Source organism: Cucurbita moschata, unplaced genomic scaffold (assembly GCF_002738365.1).
Source record: "Cucurbita moschata cultivar Rifu unplaced genomic scaffold, Cmos_1.0 Cmo_Scf00044, whole genome shotgun sequence".
Taxonomy (NCBI): domain Eukaryota; kingdom Viridiplantae; phylum Streptophyta; class Magnoliopsida; order Cucurbitales; family Cucurbitaceae; genus Cucurbita; species Cucurbita moschata.
Window position 1 is genome coordinate 3,160,713 of NW_019268560.1, and position 24,417 is coordinate 3,185,129.

At 38.6% G+C, this 24,417-nt stretch overlaps 5 protein-coding genes across 5 annotated transcripts; 4 read left to right on the top strand and 1 right to left on the bottom strand.

Annotated features, from left to right (window-relative positions):
• Positions 1-1,056: 1,056 nt before the first annotated feature.
• LOC111434317 (G-type lectin S-receptor-like serine/threonine-protein kinase At4g27290) lies at positions 1,057-4,926 on the top strand. Its single transcript, XM_023071754.1, has 7 exons — positions 1,057-2,364; positions 2,458-2,568; positions 2,663-2,823; positions 3,496-3,706; positions 3,782-4,019; positions 4,094-4,244; positions 4,486-4,926. Exons 1-7 carry the CDS (start codon positions 1,083-1,085, stop codon positions 4,786-4,788), a joined length of 2,457 nt encoding a protein of 818 aa, XP_022927522.1. The 5' UTR covers positions 1,057-1,082; the 3' UTR covers positions 4,789-4,926.
• Positions 4,927-6,828: 1,902 nt separating this feature from the next.
• Positions 6,829-10,871, top strand: LOC111434312 (G-type lectin S-receptor-like serine/threonine-protein kinase RKS1). The gene is given in 6 exon segments (XM_023071742.1): positions 6,829-8,242; positions 8,328-8,453; positions 9,359-9,546; positions 9,616-10,136; positions 10,212-10,356; positions 10,446-10,871. Coding segments are annotated over 6 exon segments (2,637 nt in total). The 5' UTR covers positions 6,829-6,891; the 3' UTR covers positions 10,752-10,871.
• A 961-nt stretch (positions 10,872-11,832) lies between these two features.
• On the bottom strand, positions 11,833-13,905 carry LOC111434066 (transcription factor bHLH112-like). The gene is made up of 6 exons (XM_023071359.1): positions 13,739-13,905; positions 13,321-13,657; positions 13,100-13,222; positions 12,445-12,510; positions 12,286-12,351; positions 11,833-12,224 (listed from the first exon to the last, which is right to left on the bottom strand). Exons 1-6 carry the CDS (start codon positions 13,903-13,905, stop codon positions 11,997-11,999), a joined length of 987 nt encoding a protein of 328 aa, XP_022927127.1. The 3' UTR covers positions 11,833-11,996.
• Positions 13,906-17,448: 3,543 nt separating this feature from the next.
• On the top strand, positions 17,449-18,791 carry LOC111434325. Its single transcript, XM_023071759.1, has one exon. The coding sequence runs from the start codon at positions 17,574-17,576 to the stop codon at positions 18,570-18,572; it is 999 nt and encodes a 332-aa protein (XP_022927527.1). The 5' UTR covers positions 17,449-17,573; the 3' UTR covers positions 18,573-18,791.
• Positions 18,792-20,608: 1,817 nt separating this feature from the next.
• Positions 20,609-24,417, top strand: LOC111434067 ((3S,6E)-nerolidol synthase 1-like). The gene is made up of 7 exons (XM_023071360.1): positions 20,609-20,761; positions 20,836-21,103; positions 21,890-22,265; positions 22,345-22,563; positions 22,644-22,782; positions 23,774-24,022; positions 24,118-24,417. The coding sequence occupies exons 1-7, from the start codon at positions 20,609-20,611 to the stop codon at positions 24,409-24,411; spliced, it is 1,698 nt and encodes a 565-aa protein (XP_022927128.1). The 3' UTR covers positions 24,412-24,417.

Genomic DNA, 24,417 nt, shown 5'->3' on the forward strand with positions numbered 1-24,417 from the left:
GATATGTAATGGGTCAAAGTGGAAAATATCTACTAGCCGGTGAACTTTGGCTGTTACAAATGATATTAGAGGCAGACAACGGGTGGTGTACTAGCGAGAATGTTGGCCCCCAAGGAGGGTGGATTGTGAGATCCCACCTTGGTTGGAGAGGAAAACGAAACATGATCCCCCGTTAGTTGGAAAGTGGAACAAAACATTCCTTACAAGGGTGTGGAAACCTCTTCCTAGTAGATGCGTTTTATAATCATGATGCTGACAACGATACGTAACGAGCTAAAGCAGACAATATCCGCTAGCGTAGACTGGGCGGTTACATTAATTCTCTAAGCTCCTGCTCAAGATTAGCAATGAAGGCCATTCTGAATGCAGTTTTCAATGAACAGTATATGAACGAAGCATTTTTGTAGCATAAGTTTTGGGTGATATCATATTTGCACTCTGGTACGTCATCTGTTCTTGGGCTAAATTAATCTCATGAACAGAATTTGATTAAATTAAACAGACTCAAATGGAGAACAATAATAAAATGGAGAATTGAGTTTGCTTAATTTGAATTGACTTTGCTCGTTCTTCATCATGTCCCCTCCACATGAATTTAGTCAAGTCAAATGCCTGTTGTTGGTTCATTGAGAAGGTCAACTGTCTCTTATGGCTCTTCCTCATCTTGCTGTCTTTCTTCCCCTTTAATATCTTATCACAAGGTTTAGGCTGCTTTGTAAGACCACAACTACAAAGATAAATTCACAGATCTGAAGTTAGTACTGCAACGAAGAAAGAACAACCAAAACAATCATTAAAATGAAAACATTCGAACAAATTCTAGACTTGTCTTTCTTTACACTGATGTTCAGCTCCCACAATATTAATTTTCCTTAAAAAAAAAAAAAAGCTGGTTCCGTAGTAAACGGAGTGACAACGACGTTACAGTATATATTTATACATTTTCATTCAATACTGGTTCCATAGATTCAGTGTGATCCTTGCTGATGAAGATATAAATTCAAAGTTCATTCTTGCAAGAAGTATATGGATTGATATCGAAGTCAAAACGACAAATTACTTGTTTTGATTTGAAAGAAGCCATGGGAGAAGAACTGATTTGCAGGTGGAAGCTTTCGGCTTTTCTCTTTCTCTGGACGACTGTAGCTCTGTTTCCAAGAAAATCATTAGCAATCGATAGCATAAAAACAGGGGAATTAGTCAATGGCAGTACCCAGATATTAGTTTCAGCTGCACAGAACTTTGTGTTGGGAATCTTCAATCCCCAAGGCTCCAAATTTCAGTATTTGGGCATATGGTACAAGAACATCCCACAGACTGTCGTGTGGGTCGCAAACAGAGATAACCCACTTGTAAATTCCTCTGGAAGATTAGCACTCAATGGAGAAGGAAAGATTACTCTGCTCAATGAAACAGGGGGAGTTTTATGGTCGACCCCATCTCCAGGAACCGTGGAACAACCAGTCGTTCAGCTGCTAAACACAGGTAATTTGGTGTTAAGAGAATCTGGGTCGGAGAATTATCTGTGGCAGAGTTTTGATTACCCCTCTGATACTCTGTTACCGGGCATGAAACTCGGTTGGGACGCGAAAACCGGTATGAACCGGAAGTTAACGTCATGGAAAAGCACGAACGATCCGTCGTCTGGGGATTTCACTTATAGTGTGGAGATGAATGGGCTTCCCCAATTTGTAGTTCGCAGAGGACCGATCACAACTTTTCGAAGCGGCCCATGGTACGGCAATGGGTTTAGTGGGTCTGGTCCACTCAGAGAGACCGCAATTTATTTTCCCAAGTTCACTTATAATGCTCATGAAGCCTTTTATTCATATGATGCTGCGAACGATATCTCCGTAAGACTGGTACTGAACGCGGCTGGGTTATTTCAACAGTTTTACTGGGTGGATGATGGAAATTATTGGTACACTCTGTATACATTACCAGGAGATCGCTGCGATGTCTATGGATTCTGCGGGGATTTTGGCGTTTGCACATTTTCCCTCACAGCAGAATGCGATTGCATGGCTGGGTTTGAACCCAAATCGCCCGATGATTGGGAGAAGTTTAGATGGTCTGATGGCTGCGTTAGAAGGGACAATAGAACGTGCGGAAATGGAGAAGGGTTTAAGAGAATCAGCAATGTGAAGTTGCCAGATTCTTCAGGGTATTTGGTGAATGTTAATACAAGCATTGATGATTGCGAGGCGACGTGCTTGAACAACTGCTCTTGCTTAGCCTATGGAATAATGGAGCTTCCGACAGGCGGCTATGGCTGCGTTACCTGGTTTCATAAACTGAGGGATGTTAAATTTGTTCTTCAAAATGGACAAGATCTTTATGTGAGAGTGGCGGCATCAGAATTAGGTACTAAATTGCTATCCATTCCATTTTAATATCTGTTTTTTACTATTGTGGCCTGCATTTCATGATCTGTGTGCTATGCTTCATCTGCTGTAGACTCAACCAACAAGAAGCTTATGGTTGCAATTAGTGTGTCTGTGGCTTCATTTCTGGGATTCTTGGTTCTTGTGATTTGCTTTATCCTTGGGCGTAGAAGGAAAGTTAGAGGCAAGCATTTCCACCATTGCTTGATTAATCTGTGAACTGTTCATGGCTCATATATACTCATTTTTGTTTCATGTCTCCAAATTTGGTGAACCAGGAGGCAATATGATCTCCCCTGAGATCACTTTAGGAAAGATTCACTCTCAAGAAAAGGAAGTTGAGATGCCAATCTATGACTTTAGGACGATTGAGATTGCCACAAATAGTTTCTCTCTTTCGAATAAGATAGGTGAAGGTGGTTTTGGACCAGTTTACAAGGTATTCTTTCTTACTGACATCTTTATATTGAAGTTCATTTCATAATCTCTTGGATATGTTTAGCTTTCCCTTGACAATGCTAGAGTTTTTGTGAGATCCTACGTCGGTTGAGGAGGAGAACGAAGCATTCTTTATAAAGGTGTAGAAACCTCTTCCTAGCATACGCATTTTAAAAACCTTAAGGGGAAGTCCGAAAGGGAAAGCTCCAAACAGGGTCACTGTTCGCCTACAACTAAGTTGGATAATATCTACTAGCGGTGGGCTTAGGCTGTTATAAATGGTATAAGAGCCAGACACCGGGTGATGTGCAAGTGAGGAGGTTGAGCCCCGAAGGGGGTGTCCCACGAGGTGGTGTGCTGGCAAGGACACTAGGCCTTGAAGAGAGGTGGATTGGAGGGTCCCACATCGATTGGAGAAGGAAACGAATGCCAGTGAAGATACTGGGTCTCGAAGGGGGTGGATTGTGAGATCTCACGTTAGTAGGAGAAGAGAACGAAACATTCCTTATAAGGGGTGTGGAAACCTCGCCCTAGCAGATGTGTTTTAAAAACCTTGAGGGGAAGCTCAAAGAGAACAATATCTAGTGGCGGTGAACTTGGGCGGTTGAAGTTTTCCATCGGGTAAACATAGTTATTACTATCAAATATTACATGCATATGCTACACATTGCAGGGAAAGCTTTCTTGTGGGCAGGAGATTGCAGTAAAGAGGCTAGCAGAGGGGTCTGGCCAAGGGAAAAGTGAGTTCAGAAATGAGGTTTTGTTGATCTCACAACTTCAACATCGAAACCTTGTCAAGCTGCTTGGTTTCTGCATTCACCAACAAGAAACATTGCTAGTCTATGAATATATGCAAAACAAAAGCTTAGACTATTTCCTCTTTGGTTAGTACCAAACTTGTTTCTCTCACTCTCCACGCTCCTTCTAAATTAAGCTGGACTGCAATTGTGTCGATACAGATGATAAGAGGCGAGCTTCACTCAAATGGCAAAAGAGATTGGACATCATAATCGGGATAGCTCGAGGACTTCTTTACCTTCACCGAGATTCAAGGCTGAGAATAATACACAGGGATCTCAAAGTAAGTAATATATTACTAGATAATGAAATGAATCCGAAAATTTCAGACTTTGGAATGGCACGCATGTTTGAGGAAGATCAAACTATGACCAAAACCAAAAGAGTTGTCGGGACCTAGTAAGTATTAAGATAATTTCATGCTGACATGTTATATTTCGTCGTAATGAATAATCTAAATGTTATCATTGTAGCGGTTATATGTCTCCTGAATATGCACTCGACGGATGTTTCTCATTGAAATCTGACGTATTCAGCTTCGGGGTAATTGTTTTGGAAATCGTTAGTGGTAAGAAGAATCGAGGGTTTTTCCATGAAGATCATCACCTAAATCTTCTTGGACATGTAAGTAGCAATAACATTGTTATGAACGTTGAATGATAAAAGTCTCACATCGGCTAATTTAGGGAATGATCATGGGTTTATAATTAAAGAATACTCTCTCCATTGGTATGAAACCTTTTGGGGAAGCCTAAAGCAAAGTCATGAGAGCTTATGCTCAAAGTGGACAATATCATACCATTGTGGAGGGTCGTGTGAATTAAAACCAATGGAAACTAAGTCCCTGAGCGGTGAAATTCTTCAGGCATGGAAGCTTTGGAACGGGGGAAATGGTTTGGAGTTGATGGATGCAGCCTTGGGGGATGAGTTCCAAGGCTCTGAAGCACTGCGATGCATTCAAGTAGGCCTTTTGTGTGTCCAACAGAGCTCCGATGAAAGGCCGACAATGTGGTCAGTACTTTCAATGTTGGAGAGTGAAGACATGTTGTTGTCTCAGCCTAAACAACCTGGATTTTACATGGAAAGAATGTTTTCCAAGACTGACAAATTGCCGGCCGAAACCTCCACTTCCAATGAAGTCACTGTTACACTTCTACATGGTCGTTAGTAAAGAGTACTTGTTTTTCCTTTCCCAAATCCACATGTTCTTGAGGTTTGATTTTGAGCCTACACTTTGAAGTTTGAAATGAACAGATGACTTTTATTTTGTGTTTACGAAAAGTCGAAGAAAAGTTGATTTTGAGTTGTACTCTTCTAGGTTTAGAACGATAAGATAACGATTGTTTTCATCACAAAACAAAGACTAATCAAGGATCAAGTTTTTCTCGAGAAAAATAACATAACCAACAACTATAAATTTTGATTAAATAGAAAAAGAGCACGAGTAACAACGTTTACCAATTTAGAAAGCAATCTACTGTTCACTTGTTGTCGAATTACATCTCATGTGTTAGGATGTTATATGGGTTTAGAAAAGCAAATCGTAGCTAAATTTGATAGCATCGGTACCTGCCATCATTCATTTGACGACGTTAAAACTCATAAATCTATCAAAATGAGACACTTATCGTCAAAAGAAGACGGTGACTATTATAAATCTTGCCTCGAAGAGGACTTATCATAGATAAGAATCAAAACTTGAATTGTAATCTTAGGACATAAATGAGTATATATAATTCAATTTGCTAATTTATTGCCACCTTTAATATATTGTGGCATGAAAACGAAAACTCAAAGTAATTATTTATATTGACACGTCAGCTCACCTTGTACTAAGTCAAGGTCAATCTACGTTTTCTTCACCCCATTTGACTCTTTCGTAATTACAATAATGTAACTGTAAATTCCTAATATCATACGTCACCATTTCATTGACTCAGTCACTCCAAGCCAACCACAAAACGACAACCAACAGAGATGGACTTCATGAATGAACAATCACCAAATGATTAGGACATGTATTTATTATTTATTAATTTCTGTCCTTAATTAACAAATATATTATTTAACAGTAAACATTAAAACCGATAAATTTTAGAAAATAAAGTATTGAAAAGTCAAAACTAACGTGTATGATTGTGATTAATAGAATTTCACATGGCGTGTAATAAAAAGAATTGGCTGAGGAGTGTCCAGGTAGCTGGATTTTATTCAATTCTTGCACCTTCCGTAATGCAAAAGAAACCATACTTCCACCATTAAATTGATTGATGATGATTCTTTCAATTCATTTATGTATTTTCATTAACATAATCACATTACTTTAGGATGCCACAAATTTTGTGTTAATTAATGAATATAATCATCAAACATGATGCATACTATAAAAGAAAAATTGTCACATCACATCACATAAAAAATTAATCACCAATTTTATATACTAATGAAGGCTACGGCTTAACAGCAAAAATTAAGATTTATTTTGAAATCCCAAAGATCAAACAGTTTTTTATGTTCTCACTAGACAAAATATATAAATAAACCCATACGTTTGGGAAATAGAACCCTTCCAATTAAAACCCAGGCATTAAAAATACTTGTTTATTCCTTAAATTAAATTTATAAGTAAGAAATACTGTCTCCATTAATATAAAATTAATATTGTTAGATGATAAAAGTCCCACGTCGGTTAATGTAGGGAATGATTATGAGTTTATAAACAAAGAATACTCTCTCCATTCGTTTGAGGCCTTTTGGGGAAATCCAAAGCAAAGTCATGAGAGCTGATGCTCAAAGTGGACAATATCATATTATTGTAAATCCTCAAATGTCAGAGCCATGCCCTAAACTTAGTCGTGCGATTGGTAAATCCTCAAATGTCAAACAAAGGACGCCAAAGGAGTCGAGTCTCGATTAAGGGGAGACGTACTTTGTTCGAGGGGAGGTGTTGGATGATGAAAATCTCACATCGGCTAATTTAGGGAATGATCCACTACTATCTCCATTGATATGAGACATTTTAGGGAAGTTCAAACCAAAGTCACGAGAGCTTATATTCAAAGTAGATAATATCATACCATTGTGGATAGTCGTGTTCGTCTAACCAATATAAAATTTTATGAAACGTTATATGTGGCCAACAAAAAAAATATAATTTGAATGCATAATATGAAGAACCCAACAACGTCACAGTTACTCTTCCAACTACCCATATCCTCATTTAATTCAAAGCCCTTTTCAGTTCTCTCTCAACTCTCATCCATCCCCACTGATGATAAATATTGATAACAATCCGTTTTTCACTAAGAAATTAATCATGAATCCTCCTAAACCGGCCGTCCTCCACATTTCACTGCTTTTAGTCACTTTTGTTGGCAGTTTCTTTACCGTCGCCACCGCCGCCGTCGCCTTCGCCGCCCTAGATAATTCCACTATTCACATCATCAAAGATGGAGATCGCTTGGTGTCCAGCAACAAGAATTTCGCTCTTGGGTTCTTCAGCTTCAACAATTCCACCACTCGCCGATATGTCGGAATTTGGTACAACACAATTCCTCAACTAACCCTCGTTTGGGTTGCCAATAGAAACCAACCCCTAATCGACACCTCAGGAATCTTAGCCCTCGACCGTCATGGCAACCTCCTCGTTTTCTCCGACACACAAACCATATCTCTTTGGTCTACAAACGCTACCCTCCGATCAAACGACGTGTCGGTTCAGCTTTGGAATACGGGAAATCTCGCCCTTGTTGAACGACAGAGCCGAAAGGTTATATGGCAAAGCTTTGATTATCCCTCTGATGTTTTTATTCCGTACATGAAATTGGGGGTGAACCGGCGGACCGGGTTCAGCTGGTTCCTAACTTCATGGAAGGCGCAAAACGACCCGGGGATTGGGAATTTCAGTTGCCGGATCAACCCGACTGGGTATCCGCAGCTGGTTTTGTACCAGGGGGATGTTCCATGGTGGCGGGGAGGGCCGTGGACGGGGCGGAGATGGGCCGGAGTACCTGAAATGACGAGGTCGTTTATAATCAACACATCCTACATCGACAACGCCGAGGAGGTCTCCATAACAAACGGCGTCACGGTCGACACGGTTCTAATGAGAATGACTCTCGACGAATCCGGTTCGTTGCATCGGTCCACGTGGAACGAACAGGACCAAAAGTGGAACGAGTTTTGGTCGACCCCGACCGAGTGGTGCGACAAGTACAACCGGTGCGGTCCGAACTCTAACTGCGACCCGTACAACACGGAGCAGTTCCAATGCAAGTGCCTGCCAGGTTTCGAACCACGGTCCGACCATAATTGGTTCTTGAGAGATCCGTCGGGTGGGTGCATCAGGAAAAGGCCAAACGCCACGTGTGGGAGTGGAGAGGGTTTTGTGAAGGTGGAACGTGTGAAGGTTCCGGACTCATCGACAGCACGTGCGGATAAGAGTATGAGTTTAGAAGCGTGCGAACAAGCGTGTATGAAGGATTGTAACTGTACGGCTTACACGAGCGCAAATGAGACGTCGGGGATCGGGTGCGTGACATGGTATGGAGAGTTGTTAGACACGCGGACCTATGCCAACGTGGGTCAAGATCTGTACGTAAGAGTTGATGCCGTTGAATTAGGTGAGCTTTTAAATTCTCCCCCGTCTCCTTTCCTTAACCAAATTTACACACTCTTAATACCCTTTTTTTAATGCAATTTTCTCAGCTCAGTATTCCCAAAATTCAAATCGTCATCCAACGAAGAAGGTGATAGCCATCGTCGTAGTATGTTTCGTCGCATTGGTGCTACTCGTAGCCTCGCTAGTTTATTTGTGGGAGCTGCTAAAAAAAAGTAAGATATTCTTTGTTCTAGTAAGTTGTCATAAAGAATATGTTATCTCTTACGCATATATTGATATTTATTGGGTTCATAATTCTCATTATCATTTTGATTCATGATTCACATTAAGAGTATCTTCAAGCATCTCTCATGCATATATGGATATTTATTTGGTTCATTATTACATTCAGCATAGGCTCTTGTGGTTTTGTTTCTGTGATATCCCACATTAGTTGGGGAGGAGAACAAACCACCGTTTATAAGGGTGTGGAAACTTTCCCGTAGCAGACGCGTTTTAAAGCCTTGAGAGGAAGTTAAAAAACGACAATATCTGCTAGCGGTGGATCTGGGTCGTTACAAATGGTATCAGCGCCAGACACCGGACGATGTGCCAGCCTTCTCGCTGTTCCCCGAAGGGGGGTAGACACGAGGCGGTGTGCCAATAAGGACGCTAGCCCCAAAGGGGTGGATTTGGGGGTGGTCCCACATCAATTAGAGGAAAGAAAGAGTGCCAGCGAGGACGCTGGGCCCCGAAGAAGGGTGGATTATGATGTCCCACATTGATTGGGGAGGAGAACAAACCACCATTTATAAGGGTGTGAAAACCTTCCCCTCGTTTTAAAGCCTTAAGGGGCAGCCCGAAAGGAAAAGCCCAAAGAGGACAATATCTGCTAGCGGTGGATCTGAGTCGTTACAGTTTCAGACTTCTAATATTCCACGTAACAATGAAGATGTATTCCTTACTTATAAAGTCATAATCATTCCTTAAATTAGCTAATTTGAGAATCTCTCCCCAAAAAGATCCTCATAACTACGAATATCTTTTTTAATTTATGTTTGCGAGTGTGTGACTGCAATCAATCTCGCTTCCGCAACGACACTCGTGTTCTAAAGCATACATTTTTAATTAATGACAGGAAGGGAAAGGGAGAGACCACCGAGTTTCTCTGGTAACTTTGGGGACCCACCAAGTACGAAGGAATTTGATGAAAGTAGAACAAGCTCAGATTTGCCTGTGTTTGACTTGGTCACTATAGCTAAGGCAACCGACAATTTTTGTTTTAATAACAAGCTTGGAGAAGGTGGCTTTGGGGCTGTTTATAAGGTAACTAAGCGTTATACCAACATAATGGAAGACAGAACAATTTGAATGTTTTTGACATTATTATTTCAGGGAAAGCTTACAAATGGAGAGGAAATTGCAGTTAAAAGGCTAGCTAAGAATTCAGGGCAAGGAGTTGGAGAGTTCAAGAATGAAGTTACTTTAATTGCAAAGCTCCAACATAGAAACCTGGTCAGAATTTTAGGGTATTGCGTTAAGAATGAAGAGAAAATGCTTGTGTATGAATACTTGCCAAACAAAAGCTTGGACTCTTTCATCTTTGGTAAGTCTTTTTAATTTTGCTTAAACATTAAGAAGAGTAGACGAACTTCATCTTTTTTTACTTTTGTTTTAGATGAAAGCAAGAGGGCTTTGCTTAATTGGAGAAAACGCTTTGAAATCATTTGCGGTGTCGCTCGAGGGATGCTGTATCTTCATCAAGATTCGAGATTGAAAATCATTCATCGAGATTTAAAGGCGAGCAATATACTGTTAGATGCTGATTTGAATCCCAAGATTGCTGATTTTGGTATGGCAAGAATATTTGGTCAAGACCAAATTCAAGCGAACACAAATCGAATTGTCGGAACCTAGTAAGTATTATTATACTCCTCAATCCTGTTCAGAAAGATATTTACCAATATCTTATTAAATTTGGCTTCGTGTAGTGGTTATATGTCACCTGAATACGCAATGGAAGGCTTATTCTCGGTGAAATCAGATGTATATAGCTTTGGAGTTTTGGTGTTGGAGATGATTACGGGGAAAAAGAACACCAACTATGATTCCTCGTACTTAAACTTGGTCGGACATGTAAGCAAAAATCTATTGAATTCTAAATCATTCCCGATTAATTTTAATTTTAATTTTATGGATTAAAATCATAGCATGAAAATAATTAGGTTTGGGAGCTGTGGAAATTGGAGAAGGCAATGGAATTGGTAGACCCAAGTTTGGAAGAATCAAGCAGTGGATATGAAGTGATGAGATGCCTCCAAATTGGGCTGTTATGTGTGCAGGAGGATCCGACAGATCGTCCGACCATGTCGAGTGTGGTGTTCATGTTGGGCAACGAAGTGGGTGTTCCTTCTCCAAAGAAACCTGCTTTTATTTTGAAGAGGAAATACAACAGTGGAGATCCATCCACCAGTACTGAAGGAGCCAACTCTGTAAATGACCTAACAATTTCCATAATCAATGCTCGTTAATTAGACATGCATATTTGTTATGAACTTGGATTAATTACTACTATTTTCACTTCCAAATTTATTGTTATATCCATTTCTATTTTAAATAACTTCTATAATTGTAAATCATTCACTCATATGATATGTATGTTCACTCTTTGTCTTAATATGAATTCGATCTTATCCATGCCTACAAGACATGGAAGCTCCATAGAAGCTCATGAACCCATTGATATCTTGTTGATATCTTGTCTTGAAGTGCGAGAATCCACATCGATGGAAGAAGAGAACAAGTTTGGGGACGGATTGTAAGATCCTATATCAGCTAGAGAAGGGAACAAAAATATTTCTTATAAAGGTGTGAAAGTCTCTTTCTAGTAGAAGCATTTTAAAATTGTGAGACTGACAGTGATATGTAACAAGTCAAAGCGGACTATATTTGGTGGCGATAGGTGGTGTGCCGACGAGGATGCGACCCTTAAGGGATGGATTGTGAGATTCCACGTTGGTTGGAGAAGGGAATGAAGTTGGGGGCGGATAGGTAACGGGCCAGAGCCGACAATATTGACCAAAAAAAATGATTAAATATAGTACTTTTTTTTTTCTTCTTAATTTTAGAAAAGTAAATTTATTCCCAACGGCTGGAGTAATCCGTCCCCAAGTGAGCGTATTATGGGGAACCGTCAAGCACATCCGGCAAAGATCAAAGGGGGCTATTAAAAGAATTCAAATATGACTAGTTACCCTCCTTCTACCTCATGATGATTTGATTACGAGACAAATTCTTCTTTTATGACGAGAATCTGAAAGGAAGCCGAGGTTCAGGAAAGAGCTACTTTTCTTTTCTTTTACCTCCTTCAATCCAAGTCAAAGCCTCAAAGTCAAAAGCAATAATTCGAGAAAATTAGAAAGGGCCGAAGACGGGGTTTAAGTTAATAAATAAATCAGGTAACAGGGAAATAGGTAGGGGTTGAACCTTCAATATGTTGGAAACGGGATATGGAGATCCCATGTCGATTGAAAAGGGAAAGGAATAGACACCGCCTAAGTTTTAAAATTTTGAGAGGAGTCCGAATAAGAAAACAACAAGGAAAACAATATCTACTAGAGTTGGACTACTTGAGCAGCCAAATGGTATTGAAGTCAAATATCCGACGGTGCGCCAGAAATGATGCTTTAAAGGTTTTGCAACCTCTCCCGAGCATATTCGCTTTAAAGCATCATTTGGGTGCCACCATTTTCATCTCAAATCTGAGGTCCATTACATTACCTAAAGGTTCCTCCAAAAGTGGGCGACCAGAAATCAAGTGTATTACCATTTGCTAATGCAACTGAACTTGGAATTGGCACCAGACAAAGTCCTCTACTTGTTAGATCTTGTTTCTTATTCTCTTCCAATTCTTCCTTAACAAGCTGCCCGCCATCATAATTTGTCACCTGTTGCTCTTGCTCTTGCTCCTGCTCGCCCATTTCCATATATGGAGTACTCAAAACCTGCACAATTTTGTTACATCTTGGTTGTACAGGAAATAAGGACACAATGGGAAGAACTTACACGAACTTGATCGTGAAGGAACTTGATGTACTCAATTGCTTCATGTAGAACTGATGCAGTATCAGTCTGGAATGTGATATCATCATAAATTAATTATATTAAAAAGCATTCCACACCAAAATTGCCTTATAAAATATTAGTGAAGATTCTAAATTTTACCTTTCCAAAAGGAGAAACAAGCTGTTGGAGCGCTGTGATCTTGTCGCCAAGCTTCTCTTTTCGAACCTGTCGATCCGTTCCAAAAATTACTTATTATATAGTACAAAGTAGAATTAGGGTTTGAATGTGAGATCCCACGTCGGTTGGGGAGGAGAACGAAGCATTTTTGCATTTTTAGAAGGGAGTGGAAACCTTTCTAGTAGAAGAGTTTTAAAAACATTGAGAGAAAACCCAAAAAAGACAATATCTCCTAGTGGTGGGCTCAAATCATTACAAATGATATCAGAGTCAGACACCTAGCGATATGCCAGCGAGGAAGCTAAGCCTCGAAGGGGGTAGACATGAGGTGGTGTGCCTGCAAGGATGCTAGCCCCAAAGGGGTGGATTGGGGGGTCCCACATCTCTTGGAGAAGAGAACGAGTGCGAGTAAGGACGTTGGGCCCTGAAGGGGTGGATTGTGAGATCCCACATCGGTTGGGGAGGAGAGCGAATCATTCTTTGTAAGTGTATAGAAACCTCTCCTAGTAGACTCGTTTTAAAAACCTTGAGGAAAAGTCCGAGAGGGAAAGACTAAAGAAGACAATATCTACTACTGGTGGACTTCAGCCGTTACATTGAGTATCTTAATAGTGAGTAAATGTATTATGAAGTGCACCTTAAAAGTGGGTAATGAGGATGGCATGTCATTCCTTGCCCTTTTGATTGTCGTAATTTCGTTACTTTTGTTTTTCATCTCAACCCGACTCGAATCTCGAACAACTTCATCGTAACTAATCAGCTGAAAAATGGATCAAGTGTCCAAACCAAAATATCAAACTTTTACAGCAAATTGAACTATCTATGAAAACTTGAAATGGTGATCATTTAAATTGTTACCTTTGTTGTGAAATTCAGGGTTTCAAACATAGGGTGACAAGAACTATTAATGGTCCGGTTGTTGACAAGAAACTGTTTTGGTTGATCCAATGAACTTGGCAACAACGTTGGAGTGTACCCATTGGAGATCATCCCAAAAGGGTAAGCCATCGGTAACCTTTGGCTTGTAGTTGTGACAATATTATCGTAAAAGTTGGAATGCGTTTGGCCCATTAAGAACATACAATCATGATCGGCGTTGAAAATGGAAGGATTTTGTGGCTCCTCGGATGCATTAGTTTCTTGGTGATCATAATCCACCATCAAAGTGGTGTCAACTCTTTGTCCATCATCTCCACTGCCCAATCACAAAAAGCAACAATTTTTGTCTATATTTTCTATTGATTGAAAAAGAATTGTAATGTGATGATGAACTTACAGAAAATTTTGGTTCCAATTGGAAGGCGTTCGAACGGTTGGATCAATCAAGAAGGTGGAGTCACTGACGGAACACGACGAGGGAGTGGCGGCCGCCGGCGAGAACGGGATCTTGGTTGTATCCCACAACTTCCGACCGCAAATCCCAGGTGGAAACTCATCGTCCATACTAAGGTTTTACAGCTTTTTGCTTCAAATTCCTTAGAATCTTTGCCTCTGATTTGAGCCTCCTCCTCACTTACTATATCAGACTTGTTCCTTATGATATTAACAAGTTATGATCATCTGTGACGACGAATATATATATACACACACACGGGTGCAGACACGTACATGATAATATAAATTATGTTATTTTTAAAGTTTTTTTTCGATGCAGCGGTCACAATCACTATAATTATCTAAGTTATGATCATCTTGAATAATTTTTCTCTAATATACATAAAGTGTATAGTTACGGGACAATGGATACGTAGAGATAGACAAGATAGACAACTTCAGCCTCCTGTTTCAATGTAACAGCTCAAATCTACTACTAGCAAATATTGTCACGTGGAATCTCACAATCCCATGTAAAGAATATTTTGTTCCCCATTTGGAGTCCAGCGTTCTCATTAACACTCGTTTTCTTCTCCAATCAATATATGATTTCACAAGTAACAACTTAAGTTAGGTTCTCTTTATGCTTCTAAAAGTTGCATGTATAACACAATCATGTAAGAAGAACGAGTACTTGATTGAGGAACACCAATGGAACACGAGTGGTGAGTATCATTCCTCACATTAATTGTTTGCTACTTTTGTTTTGACTCAAATATGGCATTGGGTGTGGTTAATGATGATAGAATGGAATTTGGATGACAACCATTTTCTCAACTCCCAGTTTTGGAATTTCCCATTTGTCATTTTCGGCTTTTCTCAAATTCGCTTCCCTTCATTTATTCCCTTTATCCATCAAAGTCAAAATATACTTTATTATTATTATTTTAATGTTAATGTTCTTTTCCACTTACGAACATAATTTAAAAGATATGAAGGGAGGGGAACTAAGCGTTCTTTATAAAGTGTGAAAACCTCTTGTTAATAGACGCATTTTAAAACAGTAATACGGACAATGTGCAGAAAACGACATAATGAAATTCTATATTGAACAGTACCTCGTGCATGACTCATAATAAGTTAGTTTAGCTGACGAGATCGACCCTCAATCGAGTTCAAAGTTGACTAAAGCTAATCATGAAGAATACAATAACCCCATTAACATCTTTTTTTCTCGAAATTCGAGCTACTTTTCATTTTCTTTGGTTTCTTTTCATTAACCTTTGCACACTCTCCACCTAGTGAACAAAACACTTTCTCCTAGCTTCAAAATTTGGTCTCCAGCTACAAAAACAAAAAAAAAAAACAAAAAAACAAAAGAAAATTGTTAAAAATGGTGAATTATCCATAATCATGGACTAGTCCTTGACTAGAGGGATATCTCCTCTTGAATAGTGAACATTACGAGCAATTGAAAGTTTTTTATTTTTAGCAATGGGCTTATTAAAGTGAATTTTGGCATAAAGCTAATTTTCAACAAAGATTTCCAGAAGATTATGATTATGATTTAGTATTTCAACGAACCACAAAGCATCTAATCATTCATAATTAGTGTACCTAAGAAATTTAAACATCCTAAGATTATCGTCCCATTGGCTGCTTTAAGTATACATCGAAGTGACCCAATATATTCAAAATCAAGCTACGAACTAAAGAAAAAGGTGAGCCCTTATGAGACCCTTAAAATATCAACCATCACTCATGAACTTTACCAACTTTTTGTGAGATCGCAAAAAAACAAAGTGTTCTTTATAAGAATATGGAAATCTCTCTCTTGTGGAAAGGGAAAGTTCGAAAGAAAAAGTCTATAGAGATATCTACTAGGTGTGGATTAGACTATTACAAATGGTATCTGAGCAAGTTAGTTTAGATTCTAAAATGTTGGTGGAATCTCAAATTTAGCCAGCTAAGGTTATAGTTTCATCATATTGCTCCCGATTTGATTAATTAAAGTTTTGATGTGTTTAAACCTTTTGAGTACACTTGTCCCTCTAAAAAAATATTTTAAGTCTGTTAAATGACCGCATTCTAACCCGTGCTTCTTTAAGATGTGAAAAGATGTATTAACATGTAATTAACTTTTTTGTCCCATGTTTTGCAGTTTATTAAGGGTAATGATGAGCTAAGCTAAAGCTAATATTCTAAATATCCAAAGCACTAATTAAATTAAAGAAAGGGCAAGATGATGGTGGAAAATAGTAGGGCTGGAAATTCTGTCTGCCACTCATGCCCCACACAATGAAAAAACAGGGAAAAAACCCAAGAAAGGAAGAGTAGAGGAAAAGATAAGAAATCAACGCACCATTTTTAATTTACAGTCTAGTATGTATCATCGTCAATCTTGTGGTTCGATTTTAAAATATATTTGTTAAGGAAAGATTTCCACACGCTTATAAGAAGTATTTTGTTCCCCTCTCTAACTGAAGTTGGATATGAGATCGGGAAATCTAGTCAAGAACGATAAGCATGAGTTTTTCACTACTTTGAACAACTTTATTTTGTCCTCAGGTCGAGTAAAAAATTCAAAAGAAAACGTCAGTGTAAGTGGACTAAAACTCTATGACATTTGTGGAGAAATTCACTCGATCCGAGTTTTGTGTGTTAAGTTACAAAAATCTGAAAAAATGATTTGAACACATGAATCTAACACTTTTTAAAAATCGATAACACCCATGGAGGAGAGAGAAGTTGTCACGCGTCACTCAACCCGAAGCCAACGAGCGACATGTGGCAGAAAATGGCTGGAGAGACACATTCTAAAATCTTGAGGGGAAGCTTGTAAGAAAAAGTTCAAAGAAAATAATATTAGCTAGTGGTAGTCGTAGGCTGTTACAAATGGTTTTCAAAGCTAAGCACTAAGCAGTATATTAGGGAGGACGCTAGGTCACGGCAGGACGCTAGGTCACGGCAGTAGAGTAGATGGTGAGATTCCACATAGATTGGAGAGGAAAACGAAACATTTTTTACAAAGGTGTGGAGACTTCTCCCTAACAGAATCATTTTAAAATCGGAGGTTCACATTTCCACTTGATAAATGTTGAATATGCAGCTAAATTTGAATTCCTCGACTAAAAATGATTCGTAAACGAGCCCTTTTCATTAGAAAGCTTTAATATCCTGGACTCGTATTAAGCCCCAAACAATCATCAATCCATCTCAGCCCATAAAGAAAAGATCCATGCTTTCTTTGCCAACATATAACACCATCCCAAGAGTAGCACCTCTCCAAGCTCACTCATCAATTCAAGAATCTCAAGAACGCACTTTTTTGGTCGGATAAAACAAACCCGACCAATCAACTTGTTTAAAACAAGATAGTTTTTAGGCCTTGGATTCCTTTTCAGTCACATCAACGTTCGTTCATATGTAACATCACCCACCCTTATTTGGTGCCATTGGTTTTGATCATCTAAGCAAGCTTAACTACATTTCAAAAAAACTCTATTTTACTGCAACAAGGCCAAAAAGGAAGAAGGAAATGGCTGAGCTAAGCTTAATCCTGTTAAGAACAAATGGACACATACACCCCCACGACCACTTGTCGAACCCCTGCTGTTATTGCACCAAAAAAGTTGCGTAACATTCATTCTTCCCACCCAAATCCCTATTAGATAAGCGCTATGTGGTTGGAAGAACTTGGGTTGGATCGATAACGACGTTGAAAGAAATTAGAGCTTCCCCAATTTCCCAAATGAAGAACCCCCAATTCGCTCCATGACCAAAGCATCCAATCTTCAATGGCCTTCTACGATTCCTACTACGATTCTGCTCAAATTGAGCCTCCAATTCCGCAATCCAGCTACGAACCCACCTTCTACAACCTCTTTGACTACCCACCTCCTTGTTATTTCGGTCAGGCTTATGCTCCCTACACATCCAGTTCCAATGAATTCCCCCAATTGATCGAGTATCAACCCGTTGACCATGGGGCTTATGGCTATACAATTAGCTACTCGGCCAATGCTTGTTCTGCATCGACTTTCAGTGTCCCAAAAGTGATCGAATACGACCCTGATTTCTATAGCGATGGTTACCAAAAGGTGTCGTCCCAATTTGTGATCTCCTACTCTGTTTCAGAATTCAACGAGACAGAATTTGAAGAGTACGATCCAACCCCTTACGGCGGTGGCTACGACATTCATGAAACCTACGGTAAGCCCCTTCAACCTTCAACTGACATTTGCTACTCACCCTCCTCTTCTTCACCTCCAAAACCCCCACCCACCGCAATTCAGGAGGCACCAAAGGAAAAAATTGAAGAAAAAACAAAGCCGTCGAGCGAAATCAAGCCGACCCAGATCGAGAAAGATAACACGGCATCTGAATCTGAAGAAATTGAGGAAGTTAAAGCGATTCCCTTTGCAGATCCGGGAATTGGGTATGGAAATGGAAGGGAAGTGAACCAATTTCCAAGTGGGTATGGCCTGGAAGCGATGGATCTTTGTGAAAGTTTATTTGGGTATTGGCCATGTCTCTCACGGATTAAAAAGCAAACAGCTTGTAGACAACCCAACAACGGCTGTGGGCGTTGCCATGGGCATTGCTATTGCTATGGCAATTACGGCAACCAGTGGCAGACGGCGGCGGACTATCTATTCGGAAGCCATAACCCATATCCAGATGGAAGGAGTGAAGGAGACGGTGTTTATGGGTATCAAACACAGTATCAAACGGAGCCTGTCTATGGCTACGTTTGGTTGAATCAAAACGACTTGGTTCGGTCCGATGATGCTTGATTTTCATCCGGTTTCTGTGTATCAATCTTGTAGATGATCTGTAATTTCTTCTTCATAATAAACTCTCGAATTTTAATCTCATCTTGTAGTGTAATGGGCTTTTTCTCTCGTGTCGGCCCAATATTATAGGCCCAATAAATCAAAAGTATTCTTTTGGTTTGGGCCAAGCCAGTTCGATCTCTATGGAGCAATTAAATAAATGATCTGATTTGTTTTAAATAAGCCTTCAAACATATGATATATCCATCAACGTGGATATATTGATATTTAAAAAGTGTCAAAGATTTATTTATTAATTTATGTTTTTTATTTTTTTTAAAACAATATGATTGTAACCGTCTAAATTCATCGTTATTTGATATTGTCTGCTTTGGCCTGTTATATATTGTTGTCAGTCTCACGATTTTAAAACGTGTCTAGTAGTAAAATGTTTTACGTTCTTATAAATAATATTTTGTTTCTCTTTCTAATCGGTGTGAGATCTCACATCGATATTTTATTGATATTTCTATCAAATTGAGATATGAACAACTTTAGTGAGTCGGTCTATCTTTTGCTTACTTCTGTATGGCTATTGACTTGGTTTAGGGTTTAGGGTTTAGGATTTTTAGTAAAAGGATTGAGCCGAATACAACACAAGGATACTATTGTATATCTTTTTGTTAGATATACAAAATTCAAAATTGAAATAAACATCTAATACAAACAGTATAAACATTTTTGTTGTTGCGCCAGATCAGATGAGCAATTAAACCTATGGATCCTTAGAATTGGTGTAGTCACAATCTTTTTCTGTCTACGAGGATCCCAATTCCAACAGATGTCATGTCACAATGTCGACAAATCCTACTAATGTCCTCAGATCTTTTTCATAAGATGTGGTGTGGAAATTGACGTGGATTATTATTATTATTATTATTATTATTATTGTCATTGTCCACAGAATCTTTAGGTATGAGCTTTGTAAGTTCTTTTAAAATCACGAGTTTTTCATTTCCCTCCCCCTTAATTTATTTAAATAAATGAATTACATCATTTACTAAAATTATTAATTAACAATTAATTAATTAATTACGATTAGTTAGCCTAGGCAAAGAGTAATTTCAACAATTATTACTAATTAATTATTTATTATTTACTACACTAATTTTACTTAACCCATTCATTAATAATACTCCATGTGTATTTGATTTTTTAAATATAAACATACACTCTTACTCTTATTAAGTGTAATTATTGAGATTGATGGTTGAATAAACTAAAAGCCTAAAATTAAATTAGTTAAAATTATTTTAATAATTTAATAAGATAAAAATAAAATAATTAACCATAATTAATTATCTAAAATTAAGTAATATAATTAAAATTTGAAAATACCAATTCTAATAAAAATATGAATAACATTTTTATGCAAAATCAGGATATTCTAATCACATATATTTGAATTATTTCCACCTTATTATTCTTCGTCTCATAAATTATAACTCTTTTTCTAGCATCAACATGTAATTCTTCTTTTAATATTAAAATTCATCTTTAAATTCCATAATAATATTTTTAAAATTTAAAAGTATTTTTTTTTCATAAAAAAAGATGTGGAAAAACAATTCAGGTTTCCAACTGTACCTAAAATCCAAATTTAATATTTAGTATGAGATAATTCTATTTTTTCATTGGATAATTTATCCAATTTCGCCAACCTAATAAAGAGTAATTAATTTGCGAAAAATAATTCAAAGGTTTACTAACTCATAATTAAAAACTTAATCATAATGTTAATAAATTAATTAATGTGACAAAACTCAAAAAAAAAAATGTTATTATTATGTATCTAGTTATTTGTAAGTTAATAATGTGGATGTCATGACTTGATTTATGTAACGCTTGTCAAAAGCTTCCTTATGACGGTCGTATTATTAATTAGGGTGTGTAGGAATGAGGAATACTCTAATGATGGCTCTATATAGTTCACGTCAAACAACACCAATTTTTCATACTAATCTTTCATTTCTACTTCTTTTCTCACATTTCCAGCAATGGGTTTCTCTCTATTTGCCTCCTTTTACTCATTTCTTGCAACAACCAAGATTCGTAATGCTAATCCTTACACTCCCATCAACCCTCAAAACAACAACCTCTTGCTCTTACTCTTACCTAACAACAAAACCCAATTTTCCACTACTTTAATAGTAAGTTTCTTCTGACATCCAAAACTCGAGTCATGAGAGCTTACGCTCAAAGTAGATAATATTATGTGATGCAGGATGGGCATGGGGTTGAAGGTGCGGTGGCTAAAGTGGAGAGTTTGAAGCATGTTCTGAGAGAATCAGGCGATTGTTTGGAGTGTTTGGACCTAATTGATGCAGCCCAACGTCTTGGCATTGACAGCCTTCTCCAAGAGGAAATTGAAGCTGTTCTAAAGCGGCAATACTTCTTATTGAATGCGCTTGAATTTGATCCAATGATTGATCTTCACAAGGCTGCTCTCCTTTTTCGACATTTGACTCAACAGGGCTTCCTTGTCACTCCAAGTTATTATTCCTCCAAACCTTTAACTTCATAGAATTAGGGTTATTTTGAACTCTAATTGTAACATCCTAAGCATCGGACATCAGGCGGTGTGTCAGGGCTGGTCCTAAGAGGGTGGATTGTGAAATCACATATTAGTTGGAGAGGAGAACGAAGCATTATAAGGGTGTGAAAATCTCTCCCTAACAAACGCGTTTTAAAATCCTGAAGAGAAGCCCAGAAGGGAAAACCCTCTCTCTAACTGATGCGTTTTAGAACCGTGAGGGGAAGCCCTCTCCCTAACAGATGTGTTTTAAAACTGAAGCCCATAAGGGAAAGCCCTCTCCCTAACAAACGTGTTTTAAAACCTTGATGGGAAGCCTAGAAGGGAAAGTTCTCTCTCTAGCAAACGTGTTTTAAAACCGAAGTCCATGAGGGAAAGCACTTTCTCTAATAGACGTGTTTTAAAACCTTAATGGGAAGCCCAGAAGGGAAAGTTCTCTCTACTGACGCGTTTTAAAATCGAAGTCCATAAGGGAAACCCCTCTCCCCAACATACGTGTTTTAAAACCTTGAGGGGAAGCTCAAAAGGGAAAGTTCTCTCTAACAAGTTTTAAATCCGAAGCCCATATGGGAAAGCCTTCTCTCTAACATATGCGTTTTAAGAGAAGCCCAAAAGAGAAAGCCTTCTACTCATGGTGGATTTGGGCTGAAGCCCAGAAAGGAAAGTCCAAATATGACAATATCTAGTAGGAGTGGATTTGGAAGGTTACACCTAATTCTCCTTTCATGTGTTGTTATTTAAACAGATTTGTTTAAGATTTTCTTGGACGAGGAGGGGAAGTTCAACAAAGAGCTAAGGCATGATATCAAGGGGCTGACAAGTTTACATGAAGCTTCGCAGCTATGCATGCATGGAGATGATATTCTTGAAGAAGCTCAAAATTTCAGTAGCCATTGGCTAAACGCTTGGGTTGTTGTTCATGTCAACCATCATTCAGCCACTTTCGTGCATAACACTCTACTTCATCCTTATCATAAAGCCTTGCCCCAATTCATGTTGCCTAACTATTTTGGCGACAAGCAATGGACAAACAAATGGATACACACTTTGCAAGACGTAGCAAAAGTGAATTTCAATACAACTCAACGCTTACGCCAATACGAACTCAAGCAATTCACAAAGTAAGTGTGTTGAATCGATTAATGTGAATTCAATTACCATTTGTTTTCAACTTGAAGGCTTTTTTTCCCCTTTGTTTAGATGGTGGAAAGAGTCAGATTTGGGTAGAGAGCTGAATTTTGCAAGAAATCAGCCCATGAAATGGTACATCGCGTCGCTATCGTGTCTGACGGATGTGTGCCATTCTGAACAGAGAATCCAACTCGCCAAAGCCATTGCTTTTGTTTATCTTATTGATGATATCTTTGATGTATTTGGAACGCTGGAAGAGCTCACCATGTTCGCAGAAGTTGTTTGTAGGTTGGGAAGCTGATTCATAAAAGCTTTTATTTTTCAAACTTAACATTTTTATTGCTTTAGTTATTAATGTTTTTGTGCAGATGGGATTTGGTTGCTGCTGAAAAGTTACCAAGCTGCATGCGTATATGCTTCAAATCTCTACTTGAAGTTACGAATGAAATAAGTGACCAAATATATCAAAAGCACGGTTGGAATCCAGCTACATCCCTACAGACAGCGGTTTGTGTTTGTGTTTAATTTAGGTTAAATTTCACGTTTAACAAACATAATTGATCTCTAATCTGCTGGTGGTGGGCTTGGGACTGTTGCAAATGGTATCCGTGTTAGACATTAGGCAATGTGTTAGCAAGGACACTAGGTCCCTTATTAGGACGGATCTCTACAATGGTATGATATTGGTAAACGCATTTTAAAAATCGTGAAATTGACGGCTATATGTAGCGTGTCAAAGCGGATGATATCTTTTAACACGCTATGTAGCGTGTCAAAGAGGATTATATCTTCTAACACGTTAGGCAGTGTGCTAGTGAGGACATTGGGCCCCCTGTTAGGAATCAGGGATCTTCACAATGGTATGATATTGTCCACTTTAAGGGTAAGCTCTCATGGCTTTGCTTTGGGCTTCTCCAAAAGACCTCATTCAAATGGAGATAGTATTTCTCACTTATAACCCTATGATCTTCCACTAAATTAACCAATGTGAGACTCACTACCAATAATCCTCAACAATCCTCCCCTCGAACAAAGTACACTATAAGCCTCACAATGTGGGACTCACTCCCAATAATCCTCAACACTCCCAAGGCGAGTGGATTGTAAAATCCCACATCGATTGAAGAGGAGAACGAAACATTTCTTAGAAGGGTGTAGAAACCTCTCTATAGCAGATGTGTTTTTAAAATCGTGAGGTTGACGGCAATACATAACAGGCCGAAGCAAATAATATCTATTAGTGGTGGGCTTGGCTTGTTACAAATGGTATTAGAGTCAGACCTCAAGTGGTGTGCCAACGAGAACATTGGACGCCCAAGGGGAATGAATTGTGAGATTCCACATTGGTTAAAGAGAAGAACCAAACATTCTTTTTACGGATGTGAAAACCTTTCCCTAACATACTCGTTTTAAAATCTTAAGCGAAATCCAAAGAAAACAATATCTTTCAAGACGGATGATAGTATTTGACCAACTATTGAATCTGTGTTGCATGCAGTGGGGTAAATTATGCAAGGCATTTTTAGTTGAGGCAGAATGGTTCAGCTCAGGGCATTGGCCAAGTGCAGAAGAATATTTAAGAAATGGCAGAGTTAGCACCGGCGTCCACGTTACTTTAGTTCATGTTTTCTTTCTTCTTGGACAGCAAATAAGCAACCAAACCGTGGAGCTTTTGGAGGAGGATTTAGACATTGTTTCGTGCAGTGCTACAATATTGCGGCTTTGGGATGACATGGGAAGTGCCAAGGTCATAACTCAATCCCCAATCTTATGCATATGTTCAATGATTCATTAGAACCATTAATACAAATGATATGAATGTATTAATGATATTGTCCACAGGATGAGAATCAAGAGGGGCGTGATGGGTCGTACGTAAAATACTACATGAAGGAGCATCCAAGCACGTCCTTTAGTGCCACACAAAAGCATATTATGTGGAAGATTTCTGAAGCGTGGAAGAGTTTGAATAGAGAATGGCTGTATTGTAATCCATTGTTTCCTTCCCAATTCACTCAAGCTTCTCTTAACATTGCCAGAGCAGTTCCTTTGTTCTATAGTTATGGCAGAAACCAGTCCCTTCCCACCTTCGAGCAACATATGGAACGATTGCTCTTTCATAGCCTGGATATTTAGTTAAAG

Excerpts from the sequence above, each read along its gene's own strand:
- LOC111434317 (XM_023071754.1), top strand. The coding sequence starts at position 1,083 with ATGGGAGAAGAACTGATTTGCAGGTGGAAGCTTTCGGCTTTTCTCTTT. Across the intron at positions 2,569-2,662 it reads GCGTAGAAGGAAAGTTAGAG|GAGGCAATATGATCTCCCCT; the intron begins GCAAGCATTTCC and ends TTGGTGAACCAG. Across the intron at positions 2,824-3,495 it reads GTTTTGGACCAGTTTACAAG|GGAAAGCTTTCTTGTGGGCA; the intron begins GTATTCTTTCTT and ends TACACATTGCAG.
- LOC111434066 (XM_023071359.1), bottom strand. The coding sequence starts at position 13,905 with ATGGACGATGAGTTTCCACCTGGGATTTGCGGTCGGAAGTTGTGGGAT. Across the intron at positions 12,352-12,444 it reads TTGTTTCTCCTTTTGGAAAG|ACTGATACTGCATCAGTTCT; the intron begins GTAAAATTTAGA and ends ATCACATTCCAG. Across the intron at positions 12,225-12,285 it reads TCCTTCACGATCAAGTTCGT|GTTTTGAGTACTCCATATAT; the intron begins GTAAGTTCTTCC and ends AAAATTGTGCAG.
- LOC111434325 (XM_023071759.1), top strand. The coding sequence starts at position 17,574 with ATGGCCTTCTACGATTCCTACTACGATTCTGCTCAAATTGAGCCTCCA.
- LOC111434067 (XM_023071360.1), top strand. The coding sequence starts at position 20,609 with ATGGGTTTCTCTCTATTTGCCTCCTTTTACTCATTTCTTGCAACAACC. Across the intron at positions 20,762-20,835 it reads AATTTTCCACTACTTTAATA|GATGGGCATGGGGTTGAAGG; the intron begins GTAAGTTTCTTC and ends TATGTGATGCAG. Across the intron at positions 21,104-21,889 it reads GGGCTTCCTTGTCACTCCAA|ATTTGTTTAAGATTTTCTTG; the intron begins GTTATTATTCCT and ends TTATTTAAACAG.